The sequence below is a fragment of the Oryza brachyantha genome, chromosome 2, assembly GCF_000231095.2.
Source record: "Oryza brachyantha chromosome 2, ObraRS2, whole genome shotgun sequence".
Classification (NCBI taxonomy): domain Eukaryota; kingdom Viridiplantae; phylum Streptophyta; class Magnoliopsida; order Poales; family Poaceae; genus Oryza; species Oryza brachyantha.
This window is the reverse complement of record NC_023164.2, coordinates 14,594,874-14,614,433: the sequence shown is the minus strand read 5'-3', so window position 1 is coordinate 14,614,433 and position 19,560 is coordinate 14,594,874. Positions and strand designations below refer to the sequence as shown.

At 38.6% G+C, this 19,560-nt stretch overlaps 2 protein-coding genes across 2 annotated transcripts; both read left to right on the top strand.

Moving 5' to 3' along the window:
• Positions 1 to 2,260: 2,260 nt before the first annotated feature.
• Positions 2,261 to 13,009, top strand: LOC102704119 (1,4-alpha-glucan-branching enzyme 2, chloroplastic/amyloplastic). Its single transcript, XM_006647267.3, has 22 exons — positions 2,261 to 2,527; positions 2,671 to 2,798; positions 3,253 to 3,473; positions 4,299 to 4,397; positions 4,485 to 4,527; positions 4,707 to 4,766; positions 5,159 to 5,239; positions 5,331 to 5,447; positions 5,647 to 5,730; positions 6,090 to 6,211; positions 6,675 to 6,794; positions 7,687 to 7,816; positions 7,911 to 8,021; positions 8,158 to 8,286; positions 9,044 to 9,147; positions 9,638 to 9,782; positions 10,233 to 10,380; positions 10,597 to 10,697; positions 10,937 to 11,014; positions 11,666 to 11,821; positions 12,460 to 12,534; positions 12,614 to 13,009. The coding sequence occupies exons 1-22, from the start codon at positions 2,383 to 2,385 to the stop codon at positions 12,695 to 12,697; spliced, it is 2,481 nt and encodes an 826-aa protein (XP_006647330.3). The 5' UTR covers positions 2,261 to 2,382; the 3' UTR covers positions 12,698 to 13,009.
• Positions 13,010 to 14,628: 1,619 nt separating this feature from the next.
• On the top strand, positions 14,629 to 18,359 carry LOC102703838. The gene is made up of 4 exons (XM_006647266.3): positions 14,629 to 15,071; positions 15,362 to 15,472; positions 15,570 to 15,650; positions 18,006 to 18,359. Exons 1-4 carry the CDS (start codon positions 14,826 to 14,828, stop codon positions 18,078 to 18,080), a joined length of 513 nt encoding a protein of 170 aa, XP_006647329.1. The 5' UTR covers positions 14,629 to 14,825; the 3' UTR covers positions 18,081 to 18,359.
• Positions 18,360 to 19,560: the final 1,201 nt, after the last annotated feature.

Below are 19,560 nucleotides of genomic sequence, written 5' to 3'. Positions count from 1 at the left end.
ACTATAGAATCAAACGTTTCATTGTACCAACATATTTTTGATAGTTACATAGATAAGCAATTGTTCGTATGAATTATCCATAGGTCGTCTAAAATATCTATACTACTGTCAAGTGGGTCATCTGCCATGACCATCATTATTCTAAAGCAAGTCATTATATTAGCACAACATATATGAATGTTCTGACTGCCTTTTGTATTTGCTTAGCTATATAATTCAATTTTCTAAGCATGATATGTACATTTTTGTCTTTTTAGACAAAAGATATTTTTACTTTTAAACAAATTATAATACACGTGATCTTGTTTTAATCAATTAAAAATATTTATTTCAATAAGACTTTATGTTTTTATTTTTAATAACATATTGCAACACACAGCCATTTAGCTGGTCATCCCTCCATGAGACCATGAGCTTTCGTAAAAGAAATTCAAGGGACCTGTCACCGTCATCACGCGAATGATAGCTAATCCTAGCGATGAGCGATCGTTGTTCGATCTCCTTATCATTTTATCAGTTGGTATCACGGACTGCCGGCGGAAGTGATTGGCACCGGTGCACGTAGCCGCATTCGTACCCTGAACGAACTCCTCTCTCGATCGCTCTCCTTTCGTGTGATGCTAAATAAACAGATCTTTTCAACGGATAACATGATGCGCAATTCCGGAAGTTAAATAGATATCATGCATCCTCATTGATACAAGACCTCAGGAACAGTGTAAAAGTAGAGTGTGAGAAGGGCATCCAAATACCACATATAGGATCCACCAGCGATTGAATATCATGTATTCAACGGTGTGTTCCGTATGGTACTATTATTTAATTCACTCGGATCAATATAAAATTGATACACAGTGAATGCTCATCATTTATCTTCCCATGTTCAAGCAAAAGACCATTTGTTTGAACCCTTATGTACTGTTATAAACTTAATTTCAAACATCTAAATATCTAATGGTAAGGCCAGTAGGTTTATGAGAGTTTCAAGCTTATTAAATGATATGTGACGTAGACAAAAACAGTTACGGAGCGTATAATCTATGATGAGAGAGTAGTTGAGTTTCATAAGAATAAAACTTTGTATACACAACTACGTATACGTATATTATGAAACTAGATTGAAACATTCATTGAGAGTAATTCATTTCATATCCACACATTTAATCAATTTCTATTGGTCACTTGGATGTAACGTTTAAGTTAGACTATAAAATTAGAACTTGGTTTATTCGTTTACTTAATTGGGATGATATAACATTATTAAACTGGTTTTCCCTAGGCTTCGTGGCCCGGCCCCAAACCAGAAAGGCCCATTCCTCTCGAGCCGAGAAGAATCAAGACCAACGCAGAATCGCCAATCTGCTCCATTTTTCCGGCCCATTCTTCGTCGCGAGAATCACGCGACGGCCGGTCCTCGGTGGACCACACACAGACCCAACGTTGCGCTGCGCCTCGCCTCGCCTCGCACGAGGTGTTTTCTCGCACACGTCGTCTCGACGTTCCTCTACTGACACGTGATACGGCACAACTGACTTCGCAGAACAGAAAAAAAAAAAGAAAAAAGAAGGAAGAAGCACTGTGTTGTTCTTGTTCCATTCATTCACCGACGACAAGTAGACAACTCGTTCCGTGTAAGCCTTCCTGGATTTGGTGGGATCCAGCCCCCCAAACCCAGCTTCTTTCTTCTTTTTTTTTGTTGTTTTTCTCAGGCGAAAGCGCGAGCCGCGAGGCGCGCGCGCGAGAGGGAGAGAGATGACAAGAAAAGTGTGCAGGAGCAAGTAGAGAGGAGTGACGTGATCGCGGTAGGGCGGCGAGACACAGCAACGGGTGGAGAGGGAAAGCCTCCCCGCCGTTGGTTTTTTCACCCCCTCCCCCACCCGCGCCGCTCGGCCCGGCGCGCCATGCCAACGATCGAATCGACCGGTGACTCCGCGCCGCTGCCCCCTCCACCTTCCACCTGTCAGCGCTGGCTGGCATGGCAATGGCACCCGCAACGCGACGCCCGTGCGGTGCGCGCTTCCCAGGGGAAACCGACGCTTGCCCGCGCGAGGGGAAGGGGAGCCGAGCCCGAACCCGAGCCCGAGCCCTCGCCTCGCCGCCTGCCTCGCGTGCGCCGCGGTTGGACCGACGCGCAACCGCCTCCGCGCGCGCCACCACCACCACCACCCCCGCTGCCACTCTCGCGTGAGGGCTCCAGGACCAGGCTCCACCTCTATATAGCGCGGCGCCTCCGCACCCCATAGCTTCAGCACCACTGCCCTGCCCACCACCGCCCACCGACCAAGTGCCAGCCGCTCCTCTTCTTCCTCCTCTTCACTTGGGTTTAGGCGGAAGCTGAGTGCCCCGGTGTTGAGCGGATCCGATCCGGCTGCGGGGGCGAGGATGGCGGCGCCGGCGTCTGCGGTTCCCGGGAGCGCGGCGGGGCTACGGGGGGGAGTGCGGCTCCCCGTGCCCGCCGGGGTCCGGAGGCGCGGGGCGGAGCTGTATCCGACGTCGCGGTCGCCGCTCCTCGGGCGGAGATATTCTGGTGATGATCCGCGCTACCTTGTTACTGTCTCGTCGTCGACAACCTTGGCCGCCGTCCCCCCGCCCCCCCCGCGCGTGGCGTGATGCGGTTGCGGTAAATCGTCAGTGATCTTACTTTTGCCTGCCCTCGTGTCGTACCTCCAGGTGCCGTTCGCGTCGGAGGTTCAGGGGGTCGCGTGGCCGTGCGCGCGGCGGGCGCGTCGGGGGAGGTGATGATCCCCGAGGGCGAGAACGACGGGATGCCGGCTTCCGCCGGTTCAGACGATCTGCAGGTACGTGATCATAATTCCTCCTGCCTTGAGCCCTTGACTATATTATCTCTAACACATCGACAAAATTTTGCGTGTTATATTTGAAAATTGAAACATGTATACGTCAGTTTGTGTGCAGCTTTACCTTACGAAATCATATACAGATACACTATACATTTTTGCGCTTCCTCTTTTGTTAGCGGGTTCATGACTGAGACCGTGTTGATTTCTGTTTCTACGGGGGTATGATGCATTTAGTCTTTTGTATGTACTTACTCTTTATTACTAGTTGTCTGCGTTCATAATGTGATCTTGGTAGGCCAGGCCAGGCCAAAACACTATATTTAGGTCTCAAAGGGCACATCATGTCCGCAGGATTGATTTAGAAACTTGCGTGTCTTCAGTCATCACTCGTTACGTTCAGTTCTCAATATGCTTTCCTTCTGAACATTTTGCCTCTCGTTCATTGCTGTAGGTGCCATCCTTAGATGATGAGTTAAGCACAGAGGTTGGAGCTGAAGTTGAGATTGAGACAACTCGTGGTATTGTAGCAAGTGACGTTGAAGGTGTGAAGAGAGTGGCTGAAGAATCACCTGCTGAGCAGAAACCACGAGTTGTCCCACCAACAGGAGATGGGCAAAAAATATTCCAGATGGACCCAATGCTTAATGGCTACAAGTATCATCTTGAATATCGGTATGACTTCTCCCTTTCTTTAGAGACCATAGAGTATAAATCATGGGAGATATAGCACTAAATAGTACTACATCCATTCCAAAATAAACATAGTTAAATGAGTACTTCATATCATTATAAGATTCTTAAGAGTCAACATACAGTTAGGAAACAAAAGCTAATTGTTATATTCGAGACCTTGTCGATGTATGAAACACACAGTAAATAGTACCAACTCCATTCCAAAATATAACAACTTCTAGCGATGAATTTGGACAAGTACGGAGGAGTAATACAGAATGTAGGTAGTACTTAGGCCGTGTTCGGCTAGCCAAGTTAGATATCTAACTCCTCTCTTTTTCCGCGCGCACGCTTCCCAAACTGCTAGCCGGTGTATTTTTTGTAAAAAATTTCTATAGGAAAGTTGTTTTAAAAAATCATATTAATCTATTTTATATATTTTTAATAATTAATAATTAATTAATCTTGTACTAATCTATTACTACGTTTTCCGCACCGGATAACTAACCCACCTTCCTCTCCAAATGAATGCAGCCTTAGTCTTCACGGTAGTTCTGGTAGGGATGGTACTGCAAAACAGACAAAAGAATGATAGGATGGCATCAGAATTCAGAAATGCAATATTAACTTTGCAATGTTTTATTTGAAAAATAATATTGATGGTGTAGAATGCTTGATGGGTTTTAGAGCTTGCTGACGTCTGTCAATTGAACAACAACTTCAGTCTTTTCTTTTGTATTGCTGTTATATGAATGAATTTGATAGGCCCATGCTGACTCTACCAGAAACCTCATTGGCTCATATGCTTTAATTGGTTGAATACAGATATAGCCTATACAGGAGAGTGCGTTCCGACATTGATCAGTATGAAGGAGGCCTGGAAACATTTTCCCGCGGTTATGAGAAGTTTGGGTTTAACCGCAGGTATAACTTTTTTTACTATGTAACCACACAACACTTTTCTGTGTCTAACCAGATAATTCACTGGTATTTATCCTTCTTCCCATGTAGTGCTGAAGGTATCACTTATCGAGAATGGGCTCCTGGGGCACACGTATGTTATTTTTGTAGTCTCAATATTAGTTCCATATTTTTAGTACATGTAGATAGAATTATAATGCCATATATGCTAAGATAATCCAAATTGTATGGAATTTATAAACTCTCAGATGAACAACTTATCAATGTATTTGACAATTGTTGTTAAGGACTGACTTCTGCTTCCAATTGCAGTCTGCAGCATTAGTAGGTGACTTCAACAATTGGAATCCAAATGCAGATTGCATGAGCAAAGTAAGCTACAGGCTCACAAATATGTGCTTCCTTTCTTCATAAATAATCTTTCATTCAATAATTTAACTAGTTATAGCATTGACTTCATTTATACTCCAGTGTTGAGCTAGTGATATATCATGCATGCTCTTATATGTTACTGAGTGTTTCTATGAGCTAACTGTTAGTTATTGGTTTTGATGGTACTGTAGTTGTAATACATTAATTCTGTACATGCTACAAAATACATTTTTATTAACTAGATATCTTTTACAGTTTTGTGGACTTGATAGGAGCTAAGTGGTTGTAAGTTGTAACTAATAGTGCACGGACCTAGTGTTGGTAATTCCATATGATTGGTAAGGTGTCAGTATTGAGTAACTGATGCTCATATCTAATGCAACTGTTTTCAGAATGAGTTTGGTGTTTGGGAGATCTTTCTGCCTAACAATGCAGATGGCTCATCACCTATTCCACATGGCTCACATGTAAAGGTAGTTCCTTATCCTGCTTGGAGTATTTTGGACTTTGGTTCTGTTCTTGTGAGCATCTCCCTGTATCAAGCATTTTTTTTTTGTCATCTAGGTCCGAATGGAAACTCCATCTGGTATTAAGGATTCAATTCCTGCCTGGATCAAGTACTCTGTGCAGGCCCCAGGAGAAATACCATACAATGGAATATATTATGATCCTCCTGAAGAGGTTGTCCCCTGCCCCATGTCAGCATGTTCTTATTCCTTGAAAAGTGTCCTCCTTCGCCTGTACATTATTTTGAGTTCCACCCATTTGTACTTGTGAAAGCTTCTGAAATGTCCTCTGACTGTTGGATTACCATCTCTGTTGGCATCTTAACATTGTACTTCTTATCTAGTTATTGAAATGTTTTTACACAAATATGCAGGAGAAGTATGTATTCAAACATCCTCAACCTAAAAGGCCAAAGTCATTGCGGATATACGAAACACATGTTGGAATGAGTAGCCCGGTAATGCATCTTTCTTTTACACAGTTTGCTTATAAGCTTATAAATTTCTCAAATAATATGTTAATCAGTTTTCATCAAGAATTAACCATTTATACAACCTTTAATGAATCATTGATTCAAATATGATGTTTTGAATCAAATTACCAAGTGCTCACACAGATACAATTTTTTGTTTTATGTTTTCTGCTACCATAGGGTGTATCTAATTAATCTAACATTTGTATTTCTTACAAATGGGTATGGTAATTTTTATATCATAAGAAATAGTGAATATCACACCTTTGTCTACCATTTCTATACTCAAATATTTTTCTTAGATGTATGTTGCTAATTTGATTTTTTTTTTCATAACTGTTCAGGAGCCAAAGATAAACACATATGCAAACTTTAGGGATGAGGTGCTTCCAAGAATAAAAAAGCTTGGATACAATGCAGTGCAAATAATGGCAATTCAAGAGCATGCATATTATGGGAGTTTTGGGTAATCAAATTACAGATTGCCGTGTTTATTTCTTATTTTTGCAGTTTCCAGTTTTCCACGGTTCAGGTTCAGCAACCCATATATGCTTTTAGACTTTATCTTCCATCTTCCTCTGTTCCTTTTATATCATGTGAGAAAATGTCTCTTCTTTATACCCTCATCTGCATTGTCTTACTTTTGAGCAATTTTACAGTGCTTGAGAAGGTATTGAGAGGTACCAAATTTTACACTAAAATTTTGGTACCTCTCGGTACCTACTCAAGGACTGTAAAAATATGCTCCTTACTTTTATGTTCATGGAATAATAATGTTACTAACATGTTTATTTTGATACACTTTAACTGTAACAAATGACATTCACCACCTTTTGAAGGAATGGCTATCAAGATAATTTTAACTATAATGTTTAATTGTCAGTTAATACTTTCATTTTGCAAAGCAATGCTGATTTGTTTTGTTGCAGGTACCATGTTACCAATTTCTTTTCACCAAGCAGTCGGTTTGGGACCCCAGAAGACTTAAAATCATTGATTGATAAAGCTCATGAGCTTGGCTTGGTTGTGCTCATGGATATTGTTCACAGGTGATTTTTTTTTTCTCAAATACCCACGAGAGCTACATATCACTTCAGTAAAGAAGAGGATAATTGTACAACACTAGAAACCTTACAAAAGCAAACTTACCACAAGTAATTAATTAGTTAGTATTTGCTAACCGGTCTTTCATATCTAAGGTTTTTTGGTCACAAGGCCTTAGATTAAAAATTCAAATGTCCTTATTATATAGAAATGACTGGTGGTAAATCTGTCATTATATGTCCACCTCTTGGGTCACTGGGATCTTGTATTCTTGTCTGGATAAATAGATCATTTATGCATGTGGCTAGGCTATTTGTGGATTAATATTTGGTTCCAAATTGCTTGCAAAATACTCTTTTTTTTTCTGAGAAGTTTATATACAGTTCACTTTATTTTATGATATATTTATTTGAAATCAGTTTCTACTCATGGGTACTCATGGGTATTTTGCTAATGCTATGATTCTTTCTATTGAAAAAAAAATACATCTATCCCTCAAGTTGGTGGACCATAATTGTGACTAATCTACAACAATAGATGTTTTCTTTTTCATTTAACATATTTAAGTTGAATTATTACAAAAAAAAGTTTTCACAATCTAAATTGGCTAGCATTTGAGTTTAATCGGAGCCTTAGGATGGGAACAAAAGGAATTATAGGGTTCCTCTAGTTTTCCATTCTCTTATCTATGAACTTGCATATTCAAATAAATATTTTAATCATGACATTTTTGGCTGGCTTTCTGGTGGACAACAATTAGAAATAACTTTTGCATGCCATTTTTTTTCAATCACTACAGCGCAAAGCTTAATGCTCTGGATCTCTGGGTTCTAAGCCCTTTTGGTTGCAAATATTCACCTGTGGATTGATTTTACTAAGCCCCCTTTTCTCTTGCAGCCATGCGTCCAATAATACCCTGGATGGGTTAAATGGTTTTGATGGTACAGATACACATTACTTCCATAGTGGTTCACGTGGTCATCATTGGATGTGGGATTCTCGCCTGTTCAACTATGGGAATTGGGAAGTAAGGAACATGATAATCCTTACTGCCCTTTAAAAATCATTATTCATTTCCACTTATCTCTATTGGGTTGGTCAACATTTGTACCCTTATACAGGTTATAAGATTTCTACTTTCCAATGCAAGATGGTGGCTTGAGGAGTATAAGTTTGATGGTTTCCGATTTGACGGTGTAACCTCAATGATGTACACTCACCATGGATTACAAGTATATTGCTTCCTTGCTGTGACTTCATTTTCCCTTCTTAATTCTGATGGGGTCAAACCTAAGCAGTTGCTATTTGTTACAGCATCATATTTATTCGAACCATAATCTTTTATTAAGTTTCCACCCTTTATTTTAGGTAGCATTTACAGGGAACTACAATGAATATTTTGGATTTGCCACTGATGTCGATGCGGTAGTTTACTTGATGCTGGTAAATGATCTAATTCATGGACTTTATCCTGAGGCCATAAGCATCGGTGAAGATGTAAGTGCTGACTATATTTGTCTTTATGTACACATTTCTTGACAATGTATTTCTAGCAATATTTTTGGCATCTATACATGTTTAGTTAAGAAGCTGAAAGTTTGCATGGTTGGGCTATGTCAGTTTTGCCTTATCTACTTCATAATTTTGTATCCCCAAAGCTTAGCTTTCCAATTTTAATGTTACATATTTATAACCAACCCCCTCTTGATGATCAAATTTTGTCACTGGTTCAAGAAATTGATTGCCTTGGCCTTAGCAAACAGCAAGGAGTCATGATAGTTGTGAAAGGCTAGGGACTACCTGGTCTCCAGTATGGAACTTTGACTATCAACAATTATATGAATATGTTAGTAAAGAATTATACAAATGTATTGTTACGAAATAACTTTTTACAACAAATATTATGGAACCATTTGCATGTGAATAATCTAATAATTTTTATATAATAGTCGGAGTTAGAGAAGTATGAAATATGAACACGCACATTCTAAAACTTTATATTTTTATGAACAAAAGAGTATCATTTTGTACAGCTGTACATGTTCCATGGTGTCATAACCTTTTCTTCTCTTCGGAACTTCAACTTCCCTGGAAACCCACGAAGTACAAAAACCAAAATTTGAAGTAGCCCGTATGATATAGAGTTACAAAACAGTAGCGATAATATTCTAAATTCCACAAATAAAAACAACTCTCTTGCAAAAAATAACTTGATTTCAACTGTTCTGTTGGTTATATAACATAACTACTTCAGGTCAGTGGAATGCCTACATTTGCCATTCCTGTTCAAGATGGTGGGGTTGGTTTTGATTATCGCCTTCATATGGCTGTCCCTGATAAATGGATTGAACTTCTCAAGTAAGTGTTTCAAATGGTTCGTACATGTACTAATTATGTATCTAGTGAACATAAACTATTTTCCTGTATTGGACTTTACATGGCAATGGTTCAAATTATCTTTGTATAAAATTAGTTGTCTTGACCATGCTATTTGTATTTCTTTTCATAAGTGAATTGGCATATCTTCTGCCCTTGTTTTTTTTTGGAAAAAAATGCTAATATGTAGGGCTATAGGTATTTACGATGTTACGTGCTGGATTTGGTCATATGAGTTTAATGGTTATGTTTTTATTAAAAATAAGATGCAGTTACCAACTTATAGGGTTTGACTTTATAAGTTTGCATTTTTAATGGTCCTTTATCATGTGGAATCAAAAATCCCCCTGCTCTTCGTATCTCATTTTTTCTATCTGCTGTTTAGCTTTCATCTTGGAACTGGGAAAGGTTGGTATTTCATATCCTTTAATGGAAGATGTGGTGCCAGAGTTTTAACTTTTATTTTACACAGGACAAGTGATGAATCTTGGAAGATGGGTGATATTGTACACACGCTGACAAACAGAAGGTGGTCAGAGAAGTGTGTTACTTATGCTGAAAGTCATGATCAAGCACTAGTTGGTGACAAAACTATTGCATTCTGGTTGATGGACAAGGTTAGCACACATCAATCTCTAGATTTTACTGATCTGGATGATAAGTATTCCTACTGTAATTACTCGAATATACTTGATGCATTCATTGTGGATAATAAGAACGTTGTGAAAACCACATTGCTAGATCATTGTTTAAGTTGGATAGCTTTAGGCTTTCTGCAGTCTACACCCTGTTTTTCCTGTATTAGTTGCAACACTCATGCATATGTTATCTCTAAATCCTGCTGTATCTATGATTTTTCTGTTTTGTACTAGTTCTTTGGAAAATGTTATTTCCTTGTTTTAATACTTAAAGCATATCTGTGTATGATTGCATCACCATACTAATATTGAGATAAGAGAGTTGTTTTTTGAGTTTTAATTGTTCTTGAGAAGATGCATATACATGTACAACATAACACAGCTTGAATGAATACTGAGACGAGAACCTCACATACTGTACGTATGCAGGATATGTATGATTTTATGGCTCTGGACAGACCATCAACACCTAGCATTGATCGTGGAATAGCATTGCATAAAATGATTAGACTTATCACTATGGGGTTAGGAGGAGAAGGCTATCTTAACTTTATGGGAAATGAGTTTGGACATCCTGGTGAGATTTAACAGCAATCATTGATCATATTTGTTTTCATTGTATATCAGTTTGTCTCTAATCTTAATGAAAATTGTTTGAGAAAATCCTTCGCGGACCTAGCAAAAACTTGTATATCAACTTTTCATTTGACAATGGCTCTTGTCACTTGTAGTTTTAGTATTTTTCCAGGAAACAATTGGCTTAAAGGTCATTGATCTACCTTCTATTTTGCAGAATGGATCGATTTTCCAAGAGGTCCACAAGTACTTCCAGATGGTAAGTTCATCCCAGGGAATAATAACAGTTATGACAAATGCCGTCGAAGATTTGACCTGGTAACTTTCTTTGCTCTATCACCTGAATATTTATGACAATAGTTTCTGCATTTCCTGAATACAAGTTAGATATCCTTTTACACCTTTCGCTATGTTTTAACACCAATGTGACAATGTCCCAGTATGACAGTTCATCTAACTTGTTAATTCCTTTTTATTCACATTGGCATTTGGCAGGGTCAGCATTGTTGAACCATGATTTTGTTTTGGATCAATAAGTTTTTTCATTGCTTTGTCAGGGTGATGCAGACTATCTTAGGTATCATGGTATGCAAGAGTTTGACCGGGCAATGCAGTCTCTAGAGGAAAAATATGGAGTATGTTATATTTATCTCTTATATTTTGTGGGTTTGCACAAATATGAGACGTTATGCTTACTGTTTATAACAACATATTAGGTGCTAAAGTCTCTCTATAATGCCACTTGCTTTAAACATCTTTGGTTAGTCAACTACAGGTTTGGTACGATGCTTCAAGAACCCATGATTTTATTGATGGCATTTTTGGACATTAAAGCAAGAAAAAATATCCTTCATCTGAAGTACTACTAGTTGCTCCACTGCAACATGCTATATATACGATACTTGTCTTGTTATTTTACCTATTTATCTTAATCTTGAAAAAAACCACTTGAAATATTTAGTAAATAGATGAAACTGCACTGGTGTGTTATGCAATTAAATCTTGACTCTCTCTGTTTCGTAAAGCAAGGCAGTTTTGTTAGGAAAATACAAACAGGAATAGCACCATTGTCATTATCTAGGTGTATCATTCTGTTTCTCATGTCTTCCTATGATTGCAATAGTAATTGGTACAATTAAATAATTGACAGCTTTGGTTGATGTCAATTAAATACGAATATAATTTTTCTTTTTGTATTTTAATAAAAAAGTTGTAAGTAAAATGATGGGTTTATTTTAACATGTTCTAACACTGATCGAGATTTTCTACTCGCTATGTAATTTCAGTTCATGACATCAGACCACCAGTACATATCACGGAAGCATGAGGGGGATAAGATGATTGTATTTGAGAAGGGAGATTTGGTATTTGTGTTCAACTTCCATTGGAGTAACAGCTATTTTGACTACCGTATTGGTTGTTTAAAGCCTGGGAAATATAAGGTATGCGGCTCTTGTGCATTGCCCATGATCAAATTGTAGTTTTTGTTCACTAAGCAAATGCTTTACCGACCTTACCAACCTAATAGAAAATGGAACCATGCAAAAACAACGGATTTGCATTTTTTTTCCCAAAAGTAAAATAGATTAAGAGCTGTGCTTGTGCATGCACCAAGGTGGTCAAGGAGCTACCTTTGTTAGTGAATAGTGATGGTCCCAGGTTGGATCCTCAAAATGAAACCAACTTTTTGTGTTGTTTCAACTTGCAACATTCTTTTTAAAAAAAACTTCAAATTAAAAAAGTAAATACAAGCTCAAAAAAAATCATATTGCGTGCTGCGGTGCCTTTTCAATTGTACTATACCTAATATCTCTATGGGTCTCTGGGATATGCCAAGTGCCATTATTTATTGATTGATGTTAAATCAAAAATTACAAGCAACGGAGTTTTGGTACTTAACAGCAGGTCATATTTACCTACACTAGTCGTGTGTCCATTAAGCTGATCCTGTCATAGCTGATTCCATCCATATATTTGAAAGTCAACAGTAAAATTTACTAAAAGGTCCGCTAGTCAGTTTTGCAGATCGTTCATGCTTCATAGTTCACATAGATGAACTGGTTATGTTGTTTTCTATCAGGTCGTCTTGGACTCAGATGCTGGACTCTTTGGTGGATTTGGCAGGATCCATCACACTGCCGAGCACTTCACTGCTGTAAGTCCGCGCTCGGATGAAATTTCGTACCTTATACTGTTTTCTCTTAATTAACCCCGGCTCTGTCCATTCCTTGCAGGACTGTTCACATGACAACAGGCCCTACTCGTTCTCAGTTTATTCTCCTAGCAGAACCTGTGTTGTCTATGCTCCAGCAGAGTGAAACAATAGCACGCAAGTGTGCGACTGTTAGTGGAAAGGAGCAAGAAAAACTAGTTGGCCAATACAACAATGCTGAAAGATCTCTGTTGATATGAGCAGCAATCTGTGAACGTGTCCTAGGTTCTGCTTCGGCGAACGCCGGATATACCAGACAGCTTGTTTTTGTGCTCCCGATTCGTGCTTTTAGAGTGAGTTGTGAGGAAAGAAACGCTTATTTGTAACTATGGTTGTCGAACGGCGACGAAACCATGATTCATATATTGTTGTTAGCTTTTGAACAGCCAGCTATGCATAGTTATATATATGTTTGTAATGATTGGTGCTTAGTTAGAGTCATATTCGACTTAGCAATAATGTGATTTATTCTTGGCATAAAAAAATGTTGAGGACAAGTGATTTCAGGTGGGGAGGTTGTCAGGTAGTCAAAGTTTGTTGGCTATGTCAGCATCTGAAGATCAGTGTGTGGTCCTACTCTGCTTATCCTTGACTGCTACTTCACCCTTGAGTACTAGCACAGCTACACAAATGTAGGATGCTTCATCACAAAGCACCAGCACCCCCATCCCTGAAGGCCGAAGACAGTGCCTCCCCTGGCCTTGGCGTCGCAGACATGTCAGCCATCCTCTCTGAGATGTTAACCCAATAACGACGCAAGGACACCAAAATGGAAGACGAAACACATCTGATGGCCCAAGGCAGAGGAAAGCAATGGGATTACGGGAAGCAGAAGCTGCAGGGCAAATGTAGGAATGGGCTACACCTACACACACACGAGGGAAACTGTTTTAAGAACGCTCTACACACACGCGCGAGGGGAAACTGTTTTAAGAACATGGAAACTGTTTTAAGAACATGGGTGAATACTCACCCGTATATTTGCATGTTATCTAAATAGTCATAAAAAATATGAAAAAATTTAATAAGATAGGTTAATATGAGTTATATCACTATACAAACATGCAGGTTTAAATTCAATTTCTATAAGTTATAGAAAAAATAAAAATAAACTAAAACTTGTACGCACATTCACAATTATTTTTGTTACCACATGTAGAAGTTGAATTTAAACTTGCACGTTTATGTAGTGATATAACTCATATTAATTTATCTTATTAAATTTGACTATTTAGATAACATGCAAGCAACGGATGAACATCTAGCCGTGTGCTAAAAAAAACTGCATCCCACACACGAGCTCATGACAACGAGCACTTGGCCGGTTTGCGCAAGAGTTACTTCTACTCGATCTCTTCTTGACAGTGGCCTCACCTAACACCTGGCGTCACACATGCAGTTTGCTCCCCAGCTCACATCACATGTACTGCGTGAAATCATGTCGTTCTCCATCAAACTGCCAGTACGTAGCTAGTCTTATGATATCATTGACACGGGCTATGACTGACACCTACATGAAGATAGAGCCATCGATAAATTTGTTAAGGCGGTGTTTAGAATGAGAAAATTTTTTAAAGAAGTGTCACGTCAAATGTTTGATCGAATGTTGGAAGAGGTTTTCGGGCACGAATGAAAAAATGAATTTCACGGCTAGCCTGGAAACCGCGAGACGAATCTTTTGAGCTTAATTAATCCGTCATAGCACATATTGGTTACTGTAGCACTTATGACTAATCATGGACTAATTAGGCTCAAAATATTCGTCTCAACGTTTCTTCCGTAACTGTGCAATTAGTTTTTTGGTTCATCTATGTTTAATGTTTTATTTAGGTGTCCAAAAATTTAATGTGATGTATTTAGAAAAAAAATTTTGGAAACTAAACGAAGGCCTAATACGCACCGCAGCTAGCCGCTGCTGCTTGCTTTAAGGTTGAGACTGCAGGTAGGACACTTGTACTCAACACCATTAATCCTCTGCAGAAAAAGGAAAATGTATACATCCACTGATCCACATGGCCAAGCGGCAACAGGAAGGAAGAGATCGAGAGAAGAGATAAATAGACTTGGAAGGTAGAGGAGCTGTTAGCTAGGTAGCTACCGCTGCTAGTCTCTACTCGTCTCTGCACTGCTCACTGTTGTAAGGTTAGCTTTGGTTGGTGAGAGCAAGAAGTGGCAGAAGAGAGAATTGAGCCGAAGCAGCTGCGCGTAACAGGCGGGAGGTAGCGAGCCCAGGCATGGACTGCGGCGGCAGGGAGCAGCAGATGCAGATGGTGTGCGTGCGGAGCGCGTCGACCGGCGGCGGCGGCGGCGAGGAGGAGGAGGCGTCGGAGTGGGACCAGTCGTCGTCGCGGTCGGCGCTGTCGCTGTTCAAGGAGAAGGAGGAGGAGATCGAGCGGAAGAAGCTGGAGGTGAGGGAGAAGGTGTTCTCCATGCTGGGCCGGGTCGAGGAGGAGACCAAGCGCCTCGCCTTCATCCGCCAGGTCAGTGTGTTACTGTGTTCGTCCCCTCCCTCCCTGCACGCATAGCGATCCATCCATCCATCGAGATTATATATTCTGATCTGATGGCAAAGACGGCGTATTTATAAATAAAAACTAATTTACGAATAGAAGTTTTATACATTTATTCTTACTGATTTAAAAGACAACGTTGAAAATATGGAAAAAACCCTAAATCAAGTTTAAACTTAAAGTTAAAAACTTAAATTTTGGTTTATAAGTATAAGCGAAAAAGAGCGAAAGCTAATTATAAATCGTTGGTTGATTTGCAGGAGCTGGAGGTGATGGCGGATCCGACGCGGCGGGAGGTGGACACGATACGGAAGCGGATCGACAAGGTGAACCGCCAGCTCAAGCCTCTCGGCAAGAGCTGCCTCAAGAAGGTGAGCCCGCCGCGCGACATTGCTGCTTCCTCAATTCGCTCGTGCAGTTGCAGGCTAGCTTGCAGCGTTAACTTCGTTGTTTCATCAAAAAACACAGGAAAAGGAATACAAAGCGTGCCTAGAGGCTTACAACGAGAAGAGCAACGAGAAAGCGACGCTTGTCAACAGGCTGATGGAGGTATTTCCGCGTCGGATTTTAGTGATGTTTTCAAATAAAAAAAAAAGAGGAACAGTGGGTTTTTCTTTTGTTAACCATGTCCATGACTTCGTGAACGCGTTCTCTTTCACATAATCAAGAGACAAAAGACGCAACGTAAACCTCACTAGATTACTATTAAAAGCATTCTCAATATATGTACAATTATTTTTAGCACTTTGAACCAAATTGTCCACCCTGGCCCCGCACCACTCCATACACACCTGTGGAAACGAGGCTGATCAAACTTAGTGTCATATGGTCACTAATATGCGGGCTGCTAAGAGCAAACCCAACAGCTAACAGTTCATGCATTCCATCATGCACATTAAAAATAGATGATATAAAGGGAAAAATATGCTCCAACACCCATCATTTAGAAATAGATGGCCATCTAAATTGGAGATGGGTCATCCAAATTTAGATATTCTCTCCTCTATGCATATTTCAACATCCAATTATAAAAGGAGAGAGTAATATCAACCTGAGAGTAGGTGTAGGTGATTGCAAAATATTAATAAAATAAATATGAATGATCTCTTGGAGTGGAAGGTGATGGATGGTCATCCAAATGATCATATAGATGATCACATATGTATGAACTGCTGGGTTTGCTCTAAGTGTGAGGCAGACATTTTAAAGGGAGTAAGTTAGAGGATCTAGCCATCACCTCTAGTACTTTTTTGAATTTCAGTGATTTTGTTACCCTGAAATATCACATTCCTTTTTAAAATGCATATTTTCCCTTACTTTTTTAGTCAAATTTCACTAAAAAAAACTTGAAATTGTTCAAACTATTTGGAACAAAACTATGATGAAATTAAGCTCTTTTTTATGTTATGATTCTCTAAGCATAAAACGGAAAAGACTTTACATGAAAAAAAGTGTAGGATACCAATGCTCGGTTCGGAAGAAGGACAAAGGGTGAAAACTACACCTTTTCTCGTAAGCATGTTTTTCAAACTATTAAAAATCCAATTATAATTAAAAAAATCTATTTAAAATTTTCTTTAAAATTATATTTATTCTTTTAAGTTTACAATAGCTAACTTAATTTACCATTTAATAATGAGATACCCCGTTTTACATGATCTTCTAATTTTTTTTTCCCTCTTTCTTGAACTCAACATAAAGAAGCAACACATTTCTACTTTGAATGCAATTGTAGAGAGAAGTCTGCGATGCATAGTTCCATTTTAAAGCCCACTGAATTTTCGGGCCTAGCGAGAAGCTACCTAGCTACAAAGCCCATGGCCAACCTTGTCCAAGTCTTGGTCAGCTAAGGTTGGGCCCAATGGTATTGGCCTAAAGCTTTATAGACACACCCTCTCCGTTTTTTCACCTGATGTCGTTAACATTTAGGTCTATGACTTTTTATTTTATTTTTTGCAAGAGAAAATCTAATAAATAACATTCACAAGCATTTAATTTAAAAAATGTCATCGACAAGTGCGAGTTCTACAAAATGTCATCATATAAACAAATTTGTCTAAAAAAAATATCATCGTCGTTAGTGTTCCGTTAGCATTTCTCCGTTAAGTGCTATAACATGAACGTTGTATTTAGAGCAATTTTATAGTCATTGAGAAGGTACCAAGAGGTACCACCTTTTTATGTAAATTTTGATATCTCTTGATACCTTATGGACTAAATTTTACACTAAAATTTTAAATACATCTTGGTACCTTCTCAATGACTGTAAAATTACTCTTGTATTTAACGGTAAATATGGACGAAACCCTGATAGCGATGATATTTCTCAGACAAAATCATTTGTACGATGACATTTTGTAGAACTCGTACTCGTCAATGACATTTGTTAGACTTACATGTTTGTCGATGACATTTTTTATATTTTCTTTTTTGCAAATATATAAAATTATAAGTCATTTTTAAATTTCTTTATTATTAAATTAAATTATAATAAAATTATTAACAATTATGTATATTTTTAAATAAGACGAATAGTCAAATGTATATCAAAAGTCAATAGCTTCAAATAAGAAAAAAAAGGAGTATATGCCTAACCACCATGAGAGTTAATTGGCCACTAGATGATTTATTATCTTAACTGTTATTAAGTATATTTTCTATAATGAATAACAAAAGAGATTGACCGCGAAAATAAAATTATCTTAGTTTACTCGATTGGATAATCACGTAGTAGCCTCTACTTTAACTAGACGAATAGTGTGAAATGGACGATTCCAAATTCCCCCCAAAAAAAGAAATGGAAATGGTATAATACGTTTTAGTTTGAACAGTGTTTTTCCTGAATATATTGTGTTCTAGCTGTACAAAATAAGCTCATTAATTATTCCGTATGATGCTGAGCAGCTTGTGGGCGAGAGCGAGCGGCTGCGGATGAAGAAGCTCGAAGAGCTCAACAAAACGATAGAGGGGCTCTACTAGATTTGGGCTTGGAGAGGCCCACCAAAAGAGCTTTTCAGTGTGCAATTTCTTCCTCTTCTTCTTCTTCTTTTCTTATGACACGATGAAGAGCCAAAAAAAAAAAATTGTGTGACCTCACATGTGTCGTCGCTTGATATCTGATGGGGATCACGACCTATATGTTTTGTATGGTTCAGTTAATTTGCAACGTCATTGTCTCAAGAGAAAAAAAATCCTTTTTTTCCCAATTAGAGTGGTCCAAAAGGCGATTCATTTGGAAGCAAAAAAGCGTAATTAACACCGTGTCATCATGCTCTTGCGTCAGAGCTCTTTTATTCCTCAACTGTGCCGGACACGTTCCTGATCGGTTAGTTTTTGCAGTTCGATCGGCCACGCTCGTCTAGCTCATCGAAACGATCCACAAGTCGGGGTACTTTTTCGTCGTACTCGTGCGTGTAACCATCATTTTTATTCCTCAACACACACACGTCCCTGGTACGCAGAGAACCTCGCCTGCTTTGATTAATGAATCCCAAAGTAAAGAATAAAAAGAAGAAGAGTGAGAGAGACACCGTTTTTTGCCTCGCCGTGCCGTGCCATCAGCTCGATCCGGCGGTACACGGCACGGTTTATGTATAGCCGCGCTTATAAACGTGTGCGGTGGTGTGTGGGCACATGTAGCCATGAGGCATGCCGCATTCGGCAACGGGTTTAGTAAGCAGTGCACAAAAGGTAATAGTGAATGAATATATAATATTACCTATAAAAATTTGAAAAATTGATTTATATATTTTTTAAAACAACTCTTATAATTTTTTTAAAAAATATATTGTTTAACGTTTTGGAAAGACGTGTGTGTAAAAACAAGAAAATTTGGTTTAGTTAGGCTGCGTTTGGTTGGAAAAATTTTTAGGAGCAAGAGATCGCATCGACGCGTACGGTCATACATTTAAAGTATTAAACATAATCTAATTACAAAACAAATTTTAGATTTTGTCTGTAAACCGCGAGACGAATCTTTTGAGTCTAATTAATCTGTCATTAACACATGTTAGTTACTATAGCACTTATGACTAATCACATACTAACTAGGCTCAAAAGATTCGTCTCACGATTTCTTTATAACTATATAGTTAGTTTTAATGTTTATGTATATTTAATGCTCTATTTAGATGTCCAAAAATTTAATGTGATGTTTTTGGGAAAACTTTTTACTACCTTCGTCCTGAAACAAGATTATTTTCAGTTTTTTGATACAATGTTTTGTCTTTTCATCTTATTTAAAATTTTTTTGTGATTAATATTTTTATGCTTACTAGATGATAAAACACGAATAATATTTTATACGTGACTAATTTTTTAAAAGTTTTTAATAAAATTTGTAAATAAGACAATCGGTCAAATATTAGATATGAAAAAAATAAAAAATAAAATTATTATAGTACGAAGCGATAGGAACTAGACAAGGCCTAATGCGTGGAAGAACGCAGCCTGCAGTCGC